Here is a 15,813-nt window from a genome sequence, read left to right as displayed (position 1 = left end):
TTGTACGACAGAAAAAAAACAAACAGACAAAACTTAAACACAATCAAACTGTTTCTTTCTTTCCTAACTCCAGTAATAAGCTTTGTTCAATTTGAATGCTTCCCTAATAGTATTTATACCTTAAATATTGCCACTTTGTGCTTGTGCATGAGCCAGCAGATAAAACTAGTTGGTCTGTTTTCATTGTGAAAACCAAAGAGAAAGCAAAAAAATAGGAAAGGTGAATAAGCCTATGAAAAGGTAATTAGCTTGTGAACATTCTCTCAGTTTTAGGCTATTAAGGGTTTTGTTTGTTTGTTTTAACTCTGACAGCATCATTTTTATATGGCAGAGAGCAAAGCTTTGGCTCTTAAACCTGACAATATTGCAACACTGAAAGCTACCAGTATCTTACACAGGCAACACCTCTGGCCACAAATCCATGGATGCCAGGCTACAACATAATGAAACTACGGATCGCTTGCAGACTCCAGTACGCTGGACAAACCTATGCTTTAAGCTCTGAATACCAACTCCCTGCTCGCCAGCGCAGAGGAGGCCAATACAGCCTGGCCACTAGACTAAAAGGAGCAAGAACAAACCAGGAAGAGTGCTTAAGCCTTCTCTGGGCGGCTCCACGTATAGCCAGCTCAGGCTAGGCATAATTTATTAGCACCAGTTCAGCCTCGGCCTTGCCAGACTCTAGCTGGTCCCACGCAGAGCCAGTCAGGCACCCGCGCGCTGCATTTCCCAGTCCTTTAGGTTTCACAACGGTTTTTTAGTTGGCCCCAGCCCAAACTGGCTCTGACATTATGCAGTGCTGCAGATCCTGGTGCAGACATTAACTGGCTCTGCTGGAACCAGTCTACATCCAGCTGCGTCGAGGCAATAAACTCTTCGGATTGGAGGTAATGCTAGGGAAGCCATCAGTAGTTAATGCTCCATAAAAGACAGATTAAACAGCTTCTAGACTGGAATAGCACCTGGAAGTAGCCCAGTCCCTTTCACACGGCTCTGAGCACGAAACCTGTTAGGTCGAAGCTGGCCCTGCACACAGCCAAATCCGAGGCGTCTGTCTCGGCGGCACAATTTGTCATTTGTACAACCTGCTTGGGAGCTATGCTCAGCTGCGACAAGCTATTCTCGGCGTGAGTTATTCTCATACTGAGTTTCTAATACAGTTTCTTCCCTCTTCCTTACTCAGTGCCAAAGGCATTTATTTATTCTGGTGCAGGTGAGATCAAACGCAGTCAACACATACGTTAAGAGGGGTGGGTTGACCTCCATTAAAACTACCATAACATGAAGCACACAAAAGCTGATGGGCTCCAAAAGCTTCAGCTGGACAATTTTCCACATCACTGGCAGGGCAAGAATCGAGACGATGAGGTTTCCACCTATATCTAAACTCTGCTTCATGGTACAGCCAAGGCTAGTATTGAGTCCTGACACTTATTTAAAGCCAGATCTAATTAAACTGGAGAGTATCTTGCATATCAACAAAGGATTTGCAAACTGTCTTGAAAGAAGAGAATTAGAGGTAAAATGGTAAGAGTTTAATCTAGCTAAACTGTAATAACAATATCATTAAAAATTTAATTGAACTTCATTATCTATTTGTGTATTTGGACAAGAAAGAATCAGAAGATGTGTTCAAGAGGAAACACAGATATATATTACCCATGTTTGTATCCAGTATATATTCTTTAAAAAACAGAATAGTGAATAGAGAAACTACACTTCAGATAAGGTAATGAAGCCACAGGCTATTAATAGATTTAATTTGAAGACTGTTATTGGTTAATAACAAATTTAATAACGTAACAGTATATTAACCAGTTTTGTGGCTGATGGCATCCCATCATTTCTATGGGGTCAAGGGATAATTTTTTTAATTATCCGTGGACAGATTATGAAGCTTTTGGCACATAATGCATATATCCTGTTAAGACATTTTATTTTTTATCATCTTAAAAAGTATTTAGGATGATAGCTGTCAGAGCATCATACAGCCTGCTTCTGATCCCATACAGTTACATGTCTAAAACTGTAGCGAAATGACCATCTGATGGTAATTTTGTACACAGAAAATTGAAAGCTACAAGTGAAGATATGCGACATAGCAAACATCTTTGTATTGAACTGAGTGTGAAAAAAAGTATCCTAAGAAACAGATACAGGCTTGCCTGCCAAAAAAAATTGTTTAGAGCAGGCACAGGGCTTATCGCTAGCATTCATTAAATGTTATTGTTAAAACTAAGCTCTATCCTGAGAAGCAGACTTAAAATATTCTTTCAACCTATCACATCCTCTCATTTGAAATTAAAAGTTTATTCTCTCCTTCAGACACCTGCTGTCCTCTTCAAGTACTGTAATGTGACACCCGACACGCAGTTGAATTATTCTAATATAACATACACCAGATGTCATGACTACGCTTCAATATATTCATTTTGATTTTTCTCAAGTTAAAGTGTGAACTCAATTCAAGGAGTAAAGAAAAATATCAAATTCCATGGGAACATATGAGATCTAAGAAATGTCATTAAGTATTATTATTTCTATTGTTTTTAAGTATGAGCACTGCATAAACAGCAGCTCTGTCCCAGTCAGCTCCTGCATCTGAAATTACAGCGTATCATTTGCTCTAACAATTCCTATGACCATTTTTTGCTAGCTCATTTCCAAACAGCCTCAACTGTACAGTAGCAAAGAAACAGTCACTGACTGTCAAATTACAGCCTGAAGTTATTCATCTTGTGCCATTTGAGCATTTGCCCTACAGCTTTTGACAAACATTCATGTTTCTTTCCTCACTTCATCAGTCTCCTCAACTGAAATGGCAGGTGAAATGCAAGTTAATTTAGAGCACAGTCCAACTGTTGTTTCAGACAAGAGAGGGAGCTGTGAGCCGAGAAGGAAGTTATATGTAGGGCACAGTGGGAACACTGCTAATAATGCGAAAGGTTAGTGAATGGCAGCTAATAATGTGAAAGGTCAGTGAATAGTGGTTTGATTCTTTTTTGGCATACTTTGTTTATATTTTAGGTTGGAAAAAAAGTTACGGTTTGTAACAGAACAAGCCTCAGACAGTTAACAAACACATTAATCAAATACTGTATTACTGACAAAACCTGTAGCGGTGACCCTGAAAAATTAAAGTCGTATATACCTGGCAGCTAAGATTAGTCAAATTCTGCTATTTCACTCCAAGCAACATCCATGCAACTGGTGTTCAAAAAGCCTTAAGGAGCAAGGAAGAATGGCCTTGCGGTTATGGTATGGGCTGGAACTGAGGAAATCTGGTTTGAATTCCCAGTTCTCCAAAGGCTTCCAGTATGATCTCCTGCGAGCCATCTAATAACCCAGGCACCTCAGGCATCTTCATTTGGGCAGGGATGGGAAGAGCAAGGGAGGCAGTAAAGAAGAAGGGGAGGCAATAGCACTTTCTTGGCTGGCTGGTCTGTTATCAAGTAATATTTATTTTATTCCAGTAATATGACACCACAGATCAGTACCAAACCAAGTGAAAAACACCGAATTGTAACCCCAGCTTCATCCCTATGTGTCAGCACTCCCTAAGCCCGGAGGGTATGCATTTCCAACTGTTTGTCCTGCAGAAGTAGGTGGAAGTGTGCTTCTGGCACAGTTGGCCAAACAAGCAGGCACTTTGAAGAGCGTGTACTATGAGTGACGGGGTAAGTTCATTAGAACAGCAGGTACAGTGCAGCAGGTTTGATCCACAGTTCACAGTGAATTTGAAAAAAGCAATGAAGTCTTGAAAACTTCCTTGAGAGTAAGTTACTGCCCCCCTCTGTGTACTTGGCTCCCCACAGAAAACAAAATACAGTTTATTGGCCTTAAAACAAAACCCTCAAAGAAACATCCTGGAATTCAATCTACTCGGGCCAGCTCCTCCCTCACCCTGAAGCCAGGCAGTCCCTCAAAAGGAAACCCATGCCTGTGTCCCAGCTACCTCCCACTTCGCAGAGGGGCGACCACAACTCACCTACGGTCCTCAGATTTGGGGATGGGGTTGGTGCAGCGTTGGCTGTTATACTTGGCCACATATTCACATTGCTTGAAGGGGGCAGTCTTGTCCTCCAGAACGTGTCTGATACAGAAGGCGTAGCCGTTAAGTCGCCTCTGCTTGCACAGTTTGGGGCTATATGAGCACAGGGGCTTATTGTCAACCTCAGAGAAGTGTATGTGTTTGCCTTCATACATCACGTGACTCTATTCCTTGTGAACATCAGCTGAAAAAACCAAAATATTAAGATAAATCACATAAGGGGGGGGGAAAAAAGCACATTCAGTTCTAGACTGTGTGTTTCATTTTGGTGGGAAAGAGGGACCCAAAACAATACCTGATTTTAAATCTTCTGTACCATATCAATGTTAAGAGAGAGCCCCAAGGACACCAGTATCCTGGAATGATGACGAATCAAGATGAAGCAGATTGTCTAAGGAAAACATCAAAAAGGTCAAAGTCAGTTGAGACGAAACAGATAGGACCATACTGCTTGCTAAGTGGCCAGCCGTGCCCGCTTAACCCGTGGTTCAGCTAGCGCCCAATCAGCCAGATCCTCCAGGCAATCGTTTGCGACTGGCAGTCACAGATCTTTGCAAACTGAAAGGAAAAGAAGGGCGGGGGGGGGGGGGGGGGGGGAGGAGGAGGAGTGTGTTGTCACCAGGCTTAAACCTGTTAAACAAAACTCCACCCATTTACTGGAAAACGATCAGGAGCTACGAATGGCAAAACGGTTAAGCAGCAAATCAGATCACTTGCTTTCAGTCAAGTTGAATGTTGATGTTTCGTTAACCCATGCGACTGCGGGGACGCTTTCCTTCAAGTATCTTTGTGCAGAAAAATGATTATCCTTGCTCTGCAAAATTTTAATTTTATCAGGCAGTGCAGGCAAGCTTTTCTTTAGCTGTCTTTACCACATCTGGTGAACAGTTTCCAGATCTTGTAGTTGCCCTCAGCTTTTGCAGGCATCAATGAGCAGGCCTTCCCAAGGTCTGCATGAGTCTTCAGACCTTATTGCATTTATTTTAGGTAAATTCTGGCATTACTAATGCCAGAGGCAGTACTCTCACTGACCCCAGGAGGGCTGAAATGTCATTTCTGCAAGAGGTTGGTTTTTTTTTTTTTTTTAAATAAAACAGATTCCTATAGTGCAACAAAATAACAAACCCATGAACTCATAAGCTGCTGCTTGGTTTCCCACCACCACGGAGCCTTTAGCAAGCATCTCCTTTTTTATCAAAGCAGCTTCCAGTAAAATTTAATAGTGCACGTATTCTGCAGCTACTCTGCTACTCCCAACCTAGCCTGCAAAAGGCAGCTATTATTCAGAAAGGCCGTCCTGAAGTACTAGAACAAATGCTTTTGAACACAGTGTACTCGGTACTCAACTCAGTTTCACATACGCTGCATTTCACAGATATTATACAGCATGCAAAGGAGTGCATGTAGAGGTGATATTCGGAAAACATATAGTCAGAGGCATGTGACAAGCGTACCTACTACCACCTCATCCAATTGTTTTATCCTGAAGGCCCGAAATGGCAAGGAAAAAATTGCAAGGAGAGAGCCCACAGACTTCACAGGCAAGATACAGTTTCCTCTTGTGAGGGAAGAAACCTTCACTTCCCACTGTGTAAAAGCGCCTTGAGAAAAATGACGAGTACTGCAACACTTGGGGATCTAGAAAAGCAACTTTAAGTCACCACAGCAAAACAAAATGCCCTATCATGCCCGTTTCCGCAAACGGCACAAACCAGGCACTTTCATTAGCGTATATTTAGCTGCACAAGCAGAAGGACAGAAGACAGTAATTCAAATTTAAAAATACTCTTAAGAATTACTGAAATAGTTTTATAGGGACATGTGCAGCATACAGAATGGGTGTATACACTACAAAATGTTACTGACTTAAATACAAGTGACCTAACTCATCATTCGACAACAGTGAGGATCATTTCGTATTTCCTCTTTATACACACAGTTCCCTTTCCATGCACACACACTCAGGGGCAGGGGCCTAGCACTTAATTTATGCCAGACAGCCAAAGCATAAGTACAGAGCATCTAATCCAGTTCCAATCATTTTTCCCAATTTCTCTCAATGCATGGAAGAGCACACACTATACACATTTGAAGCTAATACCTAGAATATGACCCTTCACAATGCATTAGTTCTAAAATCAAAAAAGTTCATTATTTTGTTGGCTGTGCCTTACCTTCAAAAATATGGAATAGAAACAGGGAACAATCATCACTTTTTTAGCATAGCGAGAATCAAATAATCCTTTCAGACACCTTTGTTAAGGCAGACACTGACTACACCTCGGTACTATCCAACAATAACATGAAGGAAAAGAAAAAGCCATGGTGATGTGCCCAATATGCTTGAGAGTTGTGACCCATATGGTTGGGAGATGGCCTCCTCCATTACTATGGTAGCAGAAATAATCAAATGCACCCTAACTAATTGCATCTCATACATAAAATGAAGTTGACAAAGTCCTTCGCTCTGGGATTTGTTTCTCTCAGCAGTTAACCAAAGCTTGTGTTTGGTGACATACTGGACAAGATGAAAAACTTCAAAGAATAGGTGAATCCTGCAGAGGTGGGATGACCTGGGTGCTGCTCGATATTTCTTTCTGCTGTATGTACCACCTTCTTCTAAGCTAGTACTATTACACTTTGTAGAGTTCTTTTACTGATCAATGACCGTCTCCTCTTTTGCACAACCCAGCAACGTTTCTTTTCTGAAGGTTATGAAGCAACAAGCCAAAGAAAGAGCTCTTCAGGACTCTTCCAAAGTAAAGAGCAAGAAATACACTGCGCTATCTAGTGTTCCTCAGTTAGATTTCTGTAGGGAAACTACTCTGCCCTTCCCAGCTACTACAATCCCGGAGTTATTCTTGTGCCCCTAGTCTTATTTTTGGATTTAACTTGTAATTCTAAGTCTTATTTTTGTGTTTAACTTGACTGTGTCAAGGCCGGCACAGCATTTTCCTTCTCGTTCTTCTGAAAGATACAGGGCACAGGGCATGCTATGTGAAATATTTAAGCAAAAATACTGACAACATTCCTCAAGAAAGCCAGTGGGCTTGAACACAATTTTTTGAGTCTACATATTCACTAAGAGAAGTTCATATAAATATAATCATGTTTAAAATCCTGATAGGAATTGATCAGTGCGACTACAGAGCAATGAACAAAAAGAAAGCTAATAAACCCAGCTGTCAGTCTTATATAAAAACAAAACAAAACAAAACAAACAAAAAACCTACAGCAACTCTCTCAATCTTGCAATTAAATCTTTATTGATATGCTCCTGCACAGAGCCCCTGAAAGGCAGTGGCACTATACGGATACACGCCAAGATCAGAGACTAAAGTTGTACTATATCTAAAAAGAGCCTTTTCTTTTTACTTCCATACCATATATACATTACAAGGACTTTTTAATCTGTTGATTCTGACTTCACCTGAACTAGTATTTTATTTTGAACAAAATATACAGGCATTCTTAACAGAGCTTTTTGCTGCTACATAAGAAGTAGCACAGCACTGGAATAGGCACATGCTACTTATCTGAAAAGAACTGAAACTACGCTTAGCTAAATAGTGGGTGGGGGAGAAATTATTTTTGTCCCACAGGATTCAGTAACGTATGACGGAAACATGGACTTCCCCTGGAAAAAAAATCAAATGCTTAAGCAGCTGCACTTTGCTGCAAAAATATCAGGGTACGAAACCCTCTGGAAGTTGTTTCGGGGTTTGCAATTATACTCTACACTGAGGCTGTAGAAAGATTCAACACAAACAGAATTTGCATCTGCATATGCTCAGACTGGCTTTAGCCACACACAACCCATGAATGAGGAGCCAGAGGCTGCTTCTTAAGGAGCCTACATGTTTCTTAAACAAGTGCTTCTAAATATTTTGAGATAGTCAGAAGAAACAGGGCAAAGAGCAGAAGGGAGCCCAGAAATCTGTGCCATTGCCAGCTGATGTAGGTCACGACTGAGCTTTACAAAATCATAAAGGTAGGGGATAAGGTAAATAAGGAAATGTCACGTACCGAACCACACAACTCTAGAAATAGCGGTGCTCAATGAAGCTAGTAAGAGATTGATTTAAAGCATATTTTAAAAAAAAGTAATTTTTTTACAGATCAAGGTAGCGAACTTCTGGAAATTGCTGCCACAGAAGGCTGTGGAAGCAGATAGTATGGTCAGGTTCAAAAAGGCATTAGAAAAGTTCACCGACAACAGGGACATAAACTGATACTAAAAGAAGTGGGCAGCGATGCACCTGCTAGAATGCCTGATTTAACAAACAGGGATGCTGAAAGAGCAAGAGCAGAGAGCATTAGGAAGTGCCCAGGCTTTTGTGCTCTCCTTCAACAGCATCTCTTATTCTCCCCATCCAAGACAGAGCACTAGGCTGGACGGACCACTGACCCAGCAGCGCATTCCTGATGTTCCTATGAGGTCTCCACTAACATCTGAAATCTGGGAACACATTCCAATTGCCCTTTCTCACATTTTTTTACTTCCGAAAGGATGACAACGCCTCCTTCTTCTGGTAAAAATCCTGTCTGGGCATGTGAAGAACAGCAAACTTAGCATCCTAGCAAGGCTGCATAGCAAAGACAGGCAGGACAGAGAGCAAAGCCACTCTTCGTGACATAATCACTTCGGGCAGCATTACTTGTCCTGCAGACTGTGGCCACTGGTGGTCTGTGAAACAACAGAAGGTGGTTTGCAAAATGATGGTAAAATGAGGACTAAAACACTTAAATGCACACACCTGCGCAGCTGTCAGTGCCTGCTGTCAGGCCTAGGAAGAAGCCAGCTCCCAACTGCTTTTAGTACCTGCTAGCAGGCATAGTCAGTTCCCTTGAAGCGCACATCAACTGCAAGACAACAAAGCTGCAGCTCCGCACTCCATGCACCCCTCCCAAAATGGTTAAGCAGTCCTTCAGAAAGGTCGAGAAACGCTGCTGTGGCAAACTTTATGTGGAAATCTTTGCTAGATCATACTGAGCATCAGCATTATATTACGCAGAAATTTGGTACCTCACATCTTCTGTAGTCTACAGAGAAGTTAATGGCCTAGTCACTATTAGAAAGCTCAATGCATTGCAGCCCAAAAACTCAATCAGCAATTCTGAGAAAACACTGTGCTGAAAATATTAGAATATTTTAAACCATGTGATTAGATACATTCGAAAATGTATGCTTGGAATTTGGCATTCCAGGCAAGCGAGAACTGGATGGCCAACTGCACTGTAAATTGCATTGCAATTATCTGCCAGTGGCTAAAAGATGTATAATGAAGAGGCCTGAGCTTACAGATTCACACATTGCATCCAAATACAAGCCACCACTACAGAGGCCTTAAACGTGTTGTTTTGTATTTTCCAATATCAGTGCAAATTTGATGTTATATTGCTTGGTGGGTTCATGGCATCTCACAGACAAGGTATAATCACCTACACGTTTCAAAAAACATCAGCACGGGGGTAGAACAGGAACAAGAATCTCAGCTTCTCCACAAACTCAGATAGCTTAAATAGGAGTTTTGTTGACTCCTCCATTCGACCAGGAGAGAAAAAAATCCCTGCATTCTCACTGCCCAGCCCTTTTGCTGAGACTTACAGTAAATACACAGATTTTAAGATGTTTGGGCAACGTGGAATTTAATCCACTCAGAGCTGGACAGGGACCATAAAAATCACTGCAAAAGATACATTTAAAGACACCTTACAGTAATAACCTTCGGTCAGTATTAGTACAAACTATATTACAGAAAAAGCAAAAATGCTCCATTTCTTTCTATTTCATACTTTGAGACTTTAGGCAACTAGTGCCTCCCTGGGAAGTGTTCTGTTCTATCGAGAGCAGCTAGACCACATCTAATTGTGGTCGACATCAACACCACAAAGTTGTAACTTCTGTCCCTGTTCTGTGATCTAATAATAAGTTTGGCTTATTTCTAGTCATTCATCAGCTCAGTTCCCTGCTACGCTCAGCTACCAAATCAAGCCTGCTGTAGTTTTGGAAACAAAACAGAACCATTTTATTAGTAAAACCATCCAATTTGAGACAGAAAACACTAAGAGGCTACCAAAGTCAACTACAAGAGTTACTGTTCAGGACAACTTTACTAACAAGAGCTCAGTCCATACCCAGGAAGAACTCGGAAGAGCCCTGCACAAGTCAAGGCACCGCACACACGCTGAAGTACCCAGACAGACGACCTACTGGCAGGATGAAGGCACTTAATGATACATAAGGGCTGACCACTTTTAATTACTCTCTGGAACCATATTTTTGCACTACTATTTTCATATGTTAAAAAAAAAAACTTAGGAAAACAGAAGCAGCAACATTGTCCTCATTCTGCCTTTTTAACAAGCTTATTACTTCAACTCCGCAAAAAGGCAGCGTGTATTGAGTAAGGATGTGCAAAATATTAAGAGAAAAACAGTAGAACCTTTCAGACAATAGCGACAATAAAAAATATGCTTCAGAATATAATGCAATAAATACAGAATTAAAAGTAAGTATTATTCCTAATAATAGTGGCACATAGACTTGTAACAAGCTTCAGTCAGCAGGAAAAAACATAACTGTGCGGTGGGGGGGGCGACCTTTTGTTCCAAAACTGAACAATTTCTTCTTTTTGTTTTCCTACATAAAATGAATTTAAGCTGGAATTTTAATTTCAACTAATTCACTCATCTGGTAAATAGTGCCTTAAGGAAAGACAAAGATAGCCCAAAGTCTAAAAAGCAATAAGCATCTGAGATGCTAGGAATTTTTAAAACTTCACAGGATTTTTAAAGAGAGAAGATGTTCAGGAGGAAGGTTCATAACTGAAAACTGTAGCTAAGGGTACATTGCCTTAGATTTCAATAGATCATTTCCTAAACATGGCTATTCATGAGTTAAGGTTCAAGACTGGTTCTGTATTTTTAGAAATCTTTGGAACAAGGATTTCTCTATTTGAACTCAAGTTGTAAGGCCCCAATCCTGCAACTGCATCCACACAAGCAGATCCTCATGCCTGCACAGAACTACGCTTATTTCATCATACATACATATCTATATAGGTCTGTATCAATATATACAAACACGACCAGGTTTTGCCAGGGCAAATAGGGCTGCAGAAAAAGGCCTTCAGAAACAGCAATAAGTAGAACATTTAGGCCACGGCAACATCACAAAAATGCACTTTAAAACGTTATCTCAAAATATCAAACCCAAGACCCAGGGAGAAAGCGGAGGCTAAGCATATCACAGTATACTTTGCATCAGTACTTGACTGAAAAGAGCTGGAAGTCTGTCTTTTATTTATTCAAATAACGGCTAACCTGCATTTGCACATGAGGTTAAACAAAATACCTTAGCCTCAGTTTTAGTCCCAGTGCTGCAAAGACACACAACCTTATTTTCACACAATGCAGGAGCATCATTCGTGCTTCAGTGGGAATACTCAGTAAATAAAATATGAAAACAGAGTTCCTCTCAGAGCAGCCTTTTAGCAATTTTAAGCTATCACAGTTTCAATATGGCATTACAATAAACGTGTACCTCCTGAGGGTTTACCATCCTGTGAAAGTATGGTCCTGCAACTCCATAGCACCAGGCCCTACATATAATTCATTCATTCATCCTAAAAATATGGAAACATCAAATAACTCCTACTAAAATTTTGGATTGCTTTCTGCAGATAATTTAATGATTAATGAAGCTTGTTTTGTATATGTAAGTATTTCAAACAAATCACACACAAGCCTGAAGACGGCTGCATCCCTATGAGAACTTCACACACAGCATCAGCGCTATCACTTATCGGTCAGCAATGACACCTGGTCAGGGAGAGCTTATCACGAAACGCTGCTGCGACAACGCTGCCAGTACAGGAGGACACTCAACTCTCAGGGAATAACGCATGGCCTTAAGTTAGGTTTTTTTGGTTTTTTTTTTGTAAGTAGAGCAATTCTCGAAGATTGTCAACAGCCTTAAAATAAATCTTCATCACATGTTGTTAAGCAACAAAGTTAGAACTAACTATAGATCTCCGTATTTCAGTCGGATGGTGGAACACACGGCTTTAAGCTAAGCATTTCCAGCATTTCTTCGCGGTTGCCCATACGCAGCAGCTAGCGTTTTAAGCTAAAAGGCATTTTAAGGCACACTGGCACCAAGCTATGCATCTCTAACAGCAGCAGCCAGAGCTATTTCACCTGTGCTGGCCGAAGTGTGTGGGGTGGTTTTCCAGTGGACTCGCTTCACAACTACCAGACGTTTCTTTTGCTGGGGAAGAGAGAGAAAAAAAAAGAAGGGGGGAAGGAAAAAAAAAATCGTTTCATTTTCAGTTCGGTGTAGCGGCACGAGAGACACCGACTCCCGCCCGGGAGCCGCCGGGCACCCCGTGGGGGTCCCGCTGGGGACGGGCTGCCGTGCCTGGTCCCGTCTGCCTGGCGGGGCCGTACGCGGGGGTCGGCAGCCACCCCCGAAGGCACCCCATTTTTTGGGGGGCGCCTGCCGGCCTCGCGCCAGGCCCCCGGCACGTGGCGGGGCACGAAGGCGCAGCCGCTGCCCGCAGGGCCCGGCCCGGGGGCGTAGCTGCTGCCCGCACCCCGTTTCGGGGGGCTGTCCCCCCCCACCGCCCCACACGCGCGTTGCTCAAAGCGGGGGCCCTCTCGCCGCACCCCCCCCAAAAGAAAACAAGAAGAAAAAAAACCCACAAAAGTTGTGAGGAGCGGGGAACCCCCCGGCGGCCGCGGCGGGGGGCGGCCCCCGGCGCCGCGGGGGGCAGCGCACCCGAAAAACGCCGCCGCCGCCGCCAAACTCAGCAGGCCGCGGAGCGGCGCGGGGCGCCCCGCGGGACCGCCTCCCCCCCGGCCCGGGCCCCGGCCCGGGCTCCGGCCCGGGCGCGGGCAGCCCCCCGCCGCCCGGCCGCGCCATGCCGGCAGCGCGCCCCCCGCCCGGCCCCGGCGCGGCGCGGCGCGGCCCCGGCCGTGGCCCCGGCGCGGCGCCCCCCGACCCCCCGCGGGCGCGGCGCGGGGCCCGGCACGGCGCGGCGGCGGCAGCGGCGCGGTTAGGCCGCGCGGCGCTGCGGCCTAACTCCCCCCCCGCCCCCGTTCTCGCCCGCCGCCCTTCACCTCGCGGGCAAAGGCGCCGCCGCGCCGCGCCCCGACCCTCCCGCTGGGCTCCGGCCGCCGCCGCGCCCCCGCTCCGGGGCTCCTCCCGGCGCCCGGCGGGCCGAAAACCCCCCCGGCCCCGCTCACCCCCCGCCGCGGCCTGCACCGCCCCGGCCGAGCCGCGGGCTCGCGTAGCCCGCCCGGCCGCCCGCCCCCCACGCCGCGCGCCGCCTGCCGCGCTACGCGAGCCCGGGGATGCAGGCCGGGCCTGGCTTACCTTTCCAGCTGCTTTTTTTTTCTCCTCTCTCTGCTCTCCCCCCTTTCCCTCTGTTGGGCTGACAGATCGGAGTTTCCTCCCCAGCAGAGGGACTGGGAATGGGCTCGGGCGCTGTGCTGAGGAGCTGCTGCCCCCCTGGCTCTGAGGAGATCCTGCTTTTCGTGGGGAGGAAGCTTTTGGGGGGCTCTTTATTATTTTAAAACTACAAAGTGCTCAGAGGGTAGGTGATTATTAAGGGGAATCCCTGAATATATTCTCCAGCAAAGAAGGCAGGGCTGCTGGGGCTGCTCGAGAAGAGAGCCAGCAGCCTCCTACAGCACCACTACAGGCACTGCGAGGACATAACATCAGAGAGCGGCTCCTCTGCCCTCCAAAACAACAACTTTCCTACCATCTTGGAGGTAGTAGAGAGGGAGAGAGAGAGGGAGGGAGGGGGGAAAAAAAGTACAGAAGGTTTTTATAAAGTGTCAGTTCGGGGGAGGGAGCCAAGCGGCCAAAACTAGGATTTTTTTTAGCGTTTATGTAACTTCTTACTTTAAATAAAAATAAAGCGCAGAGGTATGTGGCTGAAGAAATAATTTTCTTTATAACCAGTTAAGATCATCTTTCTGGAAAAAAAATATAAAGGAGGTATGGTCAAAAATGTATTTTTAGTAACTTTGTTTTTCCGTAAAAATTAAAATTCTATTTATTTTGCTGTAACTTTTGAAATTTAAAGTTGATAACTTTTTTTGTCTTTGAGTGATGGTTCTAAAAATTAATGTGAATATGTGAAAGTTGGTGTAACTTTTTTTGCTGCTCTTCTGAGTCAAACGGCTGAGATTGAACGGCTGTGGGATAGTTTGGCAGAACTGTATCATTACCTTCTTTCTCTCTCTCAAGGCAATGTAAATAAAACAGACTGAATGTACAGGTAGGAAAAAAAATAGCTATTTTATTTTATTTTTTTTTCCTCCTGCAGTGTAGGGAGGCCGTGTAGAGAAGCCATGGGGGATTTAATGCAAGTGAGTGGAACCTGTGATATATATCTGAAAAATTATGCTAGGCTGTCATAAATTTAGCATTGTCTGCCCTTCAGGATGGGATGTGAAAAATAAAGCTCATGGCAAGAAATTTGGAGGCAATAGTTGAGTTTTCTTTTGAATATTTTCTAAGCATTTTGCAGTCTTTTAAAATCTGTTTTGAATCTTTTTAAGTTATTGTTCTGATTTGGGGGCTTTGTTCCTGATATTTATGAATACTATTATTCCTGGCTTCTTTCTTACAGAGTTGAGAAATACTATTAATTTATACTACAATGTCTTATAATATAGAATGGCTGTTGTGTTTTTCTTTCTTTGCAGATGTTTTTATTAGATTATAAAAAATTTATGAAATGCTGTCAAAACAGTGTGAGATGCTACTGTGTATCTATAGGTGAAAACACTGATCACTGAATTCAGTAGACCTTTGATAATGTTTCTGGCAGTGGGATTCTGCACAGTCCTGTTCAGAGATGAACTACTAAGATGCCTTTTTATTTGTCCTAAAGGAAGAGGAAATAATTAGGAAACTAATGAGCTATACATGCAAAACTGTATTTAAGTTTTTTCCATTGTAAAAATTATTCAGGTGATACAGGCTTATTGAACTGCTATTGAATAGTTTAATGTATTATCCCTCCCGTCCCTGTCCCTCGTCCCCTTCCTGTGACAAATCTGAAAAAAATATATATACTACTCAGTTACTGTAATCTTTTTTTTTTTTTTTTAAAGTAGCACTTTCTAATTCCTGAATTTAGGTACATTCCCTCTAGAAAACGTACTTTTTATGGGTTTCCCTAGGTAGGGTAGTGAGAGAAGTTTGTGTGTTTTTTAGTGGTTTTTTTATTTAGATAAATTAGTTCGAATTAAGGCATAATTAAAAGCCAGTTGATGTATGTGTCAAGGTGCATAATTTTTGTTTTGGCTGGATTATTTTTTTAATTATGGTTAGTCTAATTGGCATGTTTTAATAATCTAGAGCGTTGCATTCTATGGAGTTGTTGTAAGGGAGGTGTTTTTCTGTATCAGGTTATTAATCCGTTAAATGCATTATTCAGCTCTGACATTAGAAAACCAAAAAAAAAAAATAGGTTGCTCCTAAATCTTATTTTAAAAGTTTATGTGGAAGTAATGGGACAATTAGGGCATTTTTTAATCTTTCCGGTCATTATTGTGTGCTTTGAGACATGAGATGTGAAATACAATGATTCCTTTTGTAAAATGTTTAAACAACAAATACTTTTATATACGATATCTAGAACTCATTACAGGAATGACAGTGATTACAAATGTTGGCCTTAATTGAGATGATGCTTAAAAAAAAAATTTAGTAACAATACTGTTGATACCTTATCCCCAGT

General features: G+C 43.0%; 1 protein-coding gene across 5 annotated transcripts in view; it reads right to left on the bottom strand.

Annotated features, from left to right (window-relative positions):
• The window catches only part of INO80D (INO80 complex subunit D), a 46,214-nt gene extending 32,353 nt beyond the window's left edge, over positions 1 to 13,861 (bottom strand). For 3 of the 5 annotated variants that reach the window (XM_064515246.1, XM_026113920.2, XM_026113994.2), the window contains exons 1-4: positions 13,431 to 13,861; positions 12,254 to 12,323; positions 4,347 to 4,442; positions 3,989 to 4,235 (exon numbers count right to left, since the gene is read on the bottom strand). In XM_064515246.1, coding sequence (XP_064371316.1) covers positions 3,989 to 4,206 — 218 coding nt within the window. In that variant the 5' untranslated portion in view covers positions 4,207 to 4,235; positions 4,347 to 4,442; positions 12,254 to 12,323; positions 13,431 to 13,861. Of the gene's footprint in view, positions 1 to 3,988; positions 4,236 to 4,346; positions 4,443 to 12,253; positions 12,324 to 13,174; positions 13,272 to 13,300; positions 13,395 to 13,430 lie in introns of those variants that run through there. The other 2 variants (XM_064515248.1, XM_064515247.1) reach the window with 2 other exon arrangements.
• Positions 13,862 to 15,813: the final 1,952 nt, after the last annotated feature.

Source organism: Dromaius novaehollandiae, chromosome 7, assembly GCF_036370855.1.
Source record: "Dromaius novaehollandiae isolate bDroNov1 chromosome 7, bDroNov1.hap1, whole genome shotgun sequence".
Classification (NCBI taxonomy): domain Eukaryota; kingdom Metazoa; phylum Chordata; class Aves; order Casuariiformes; family Dromaiidae; genus Dromaius; species Dromaius novaehollandiae.
This window is presented reverse-complemented; position numbering and strand designations above follow the sequence as displayed.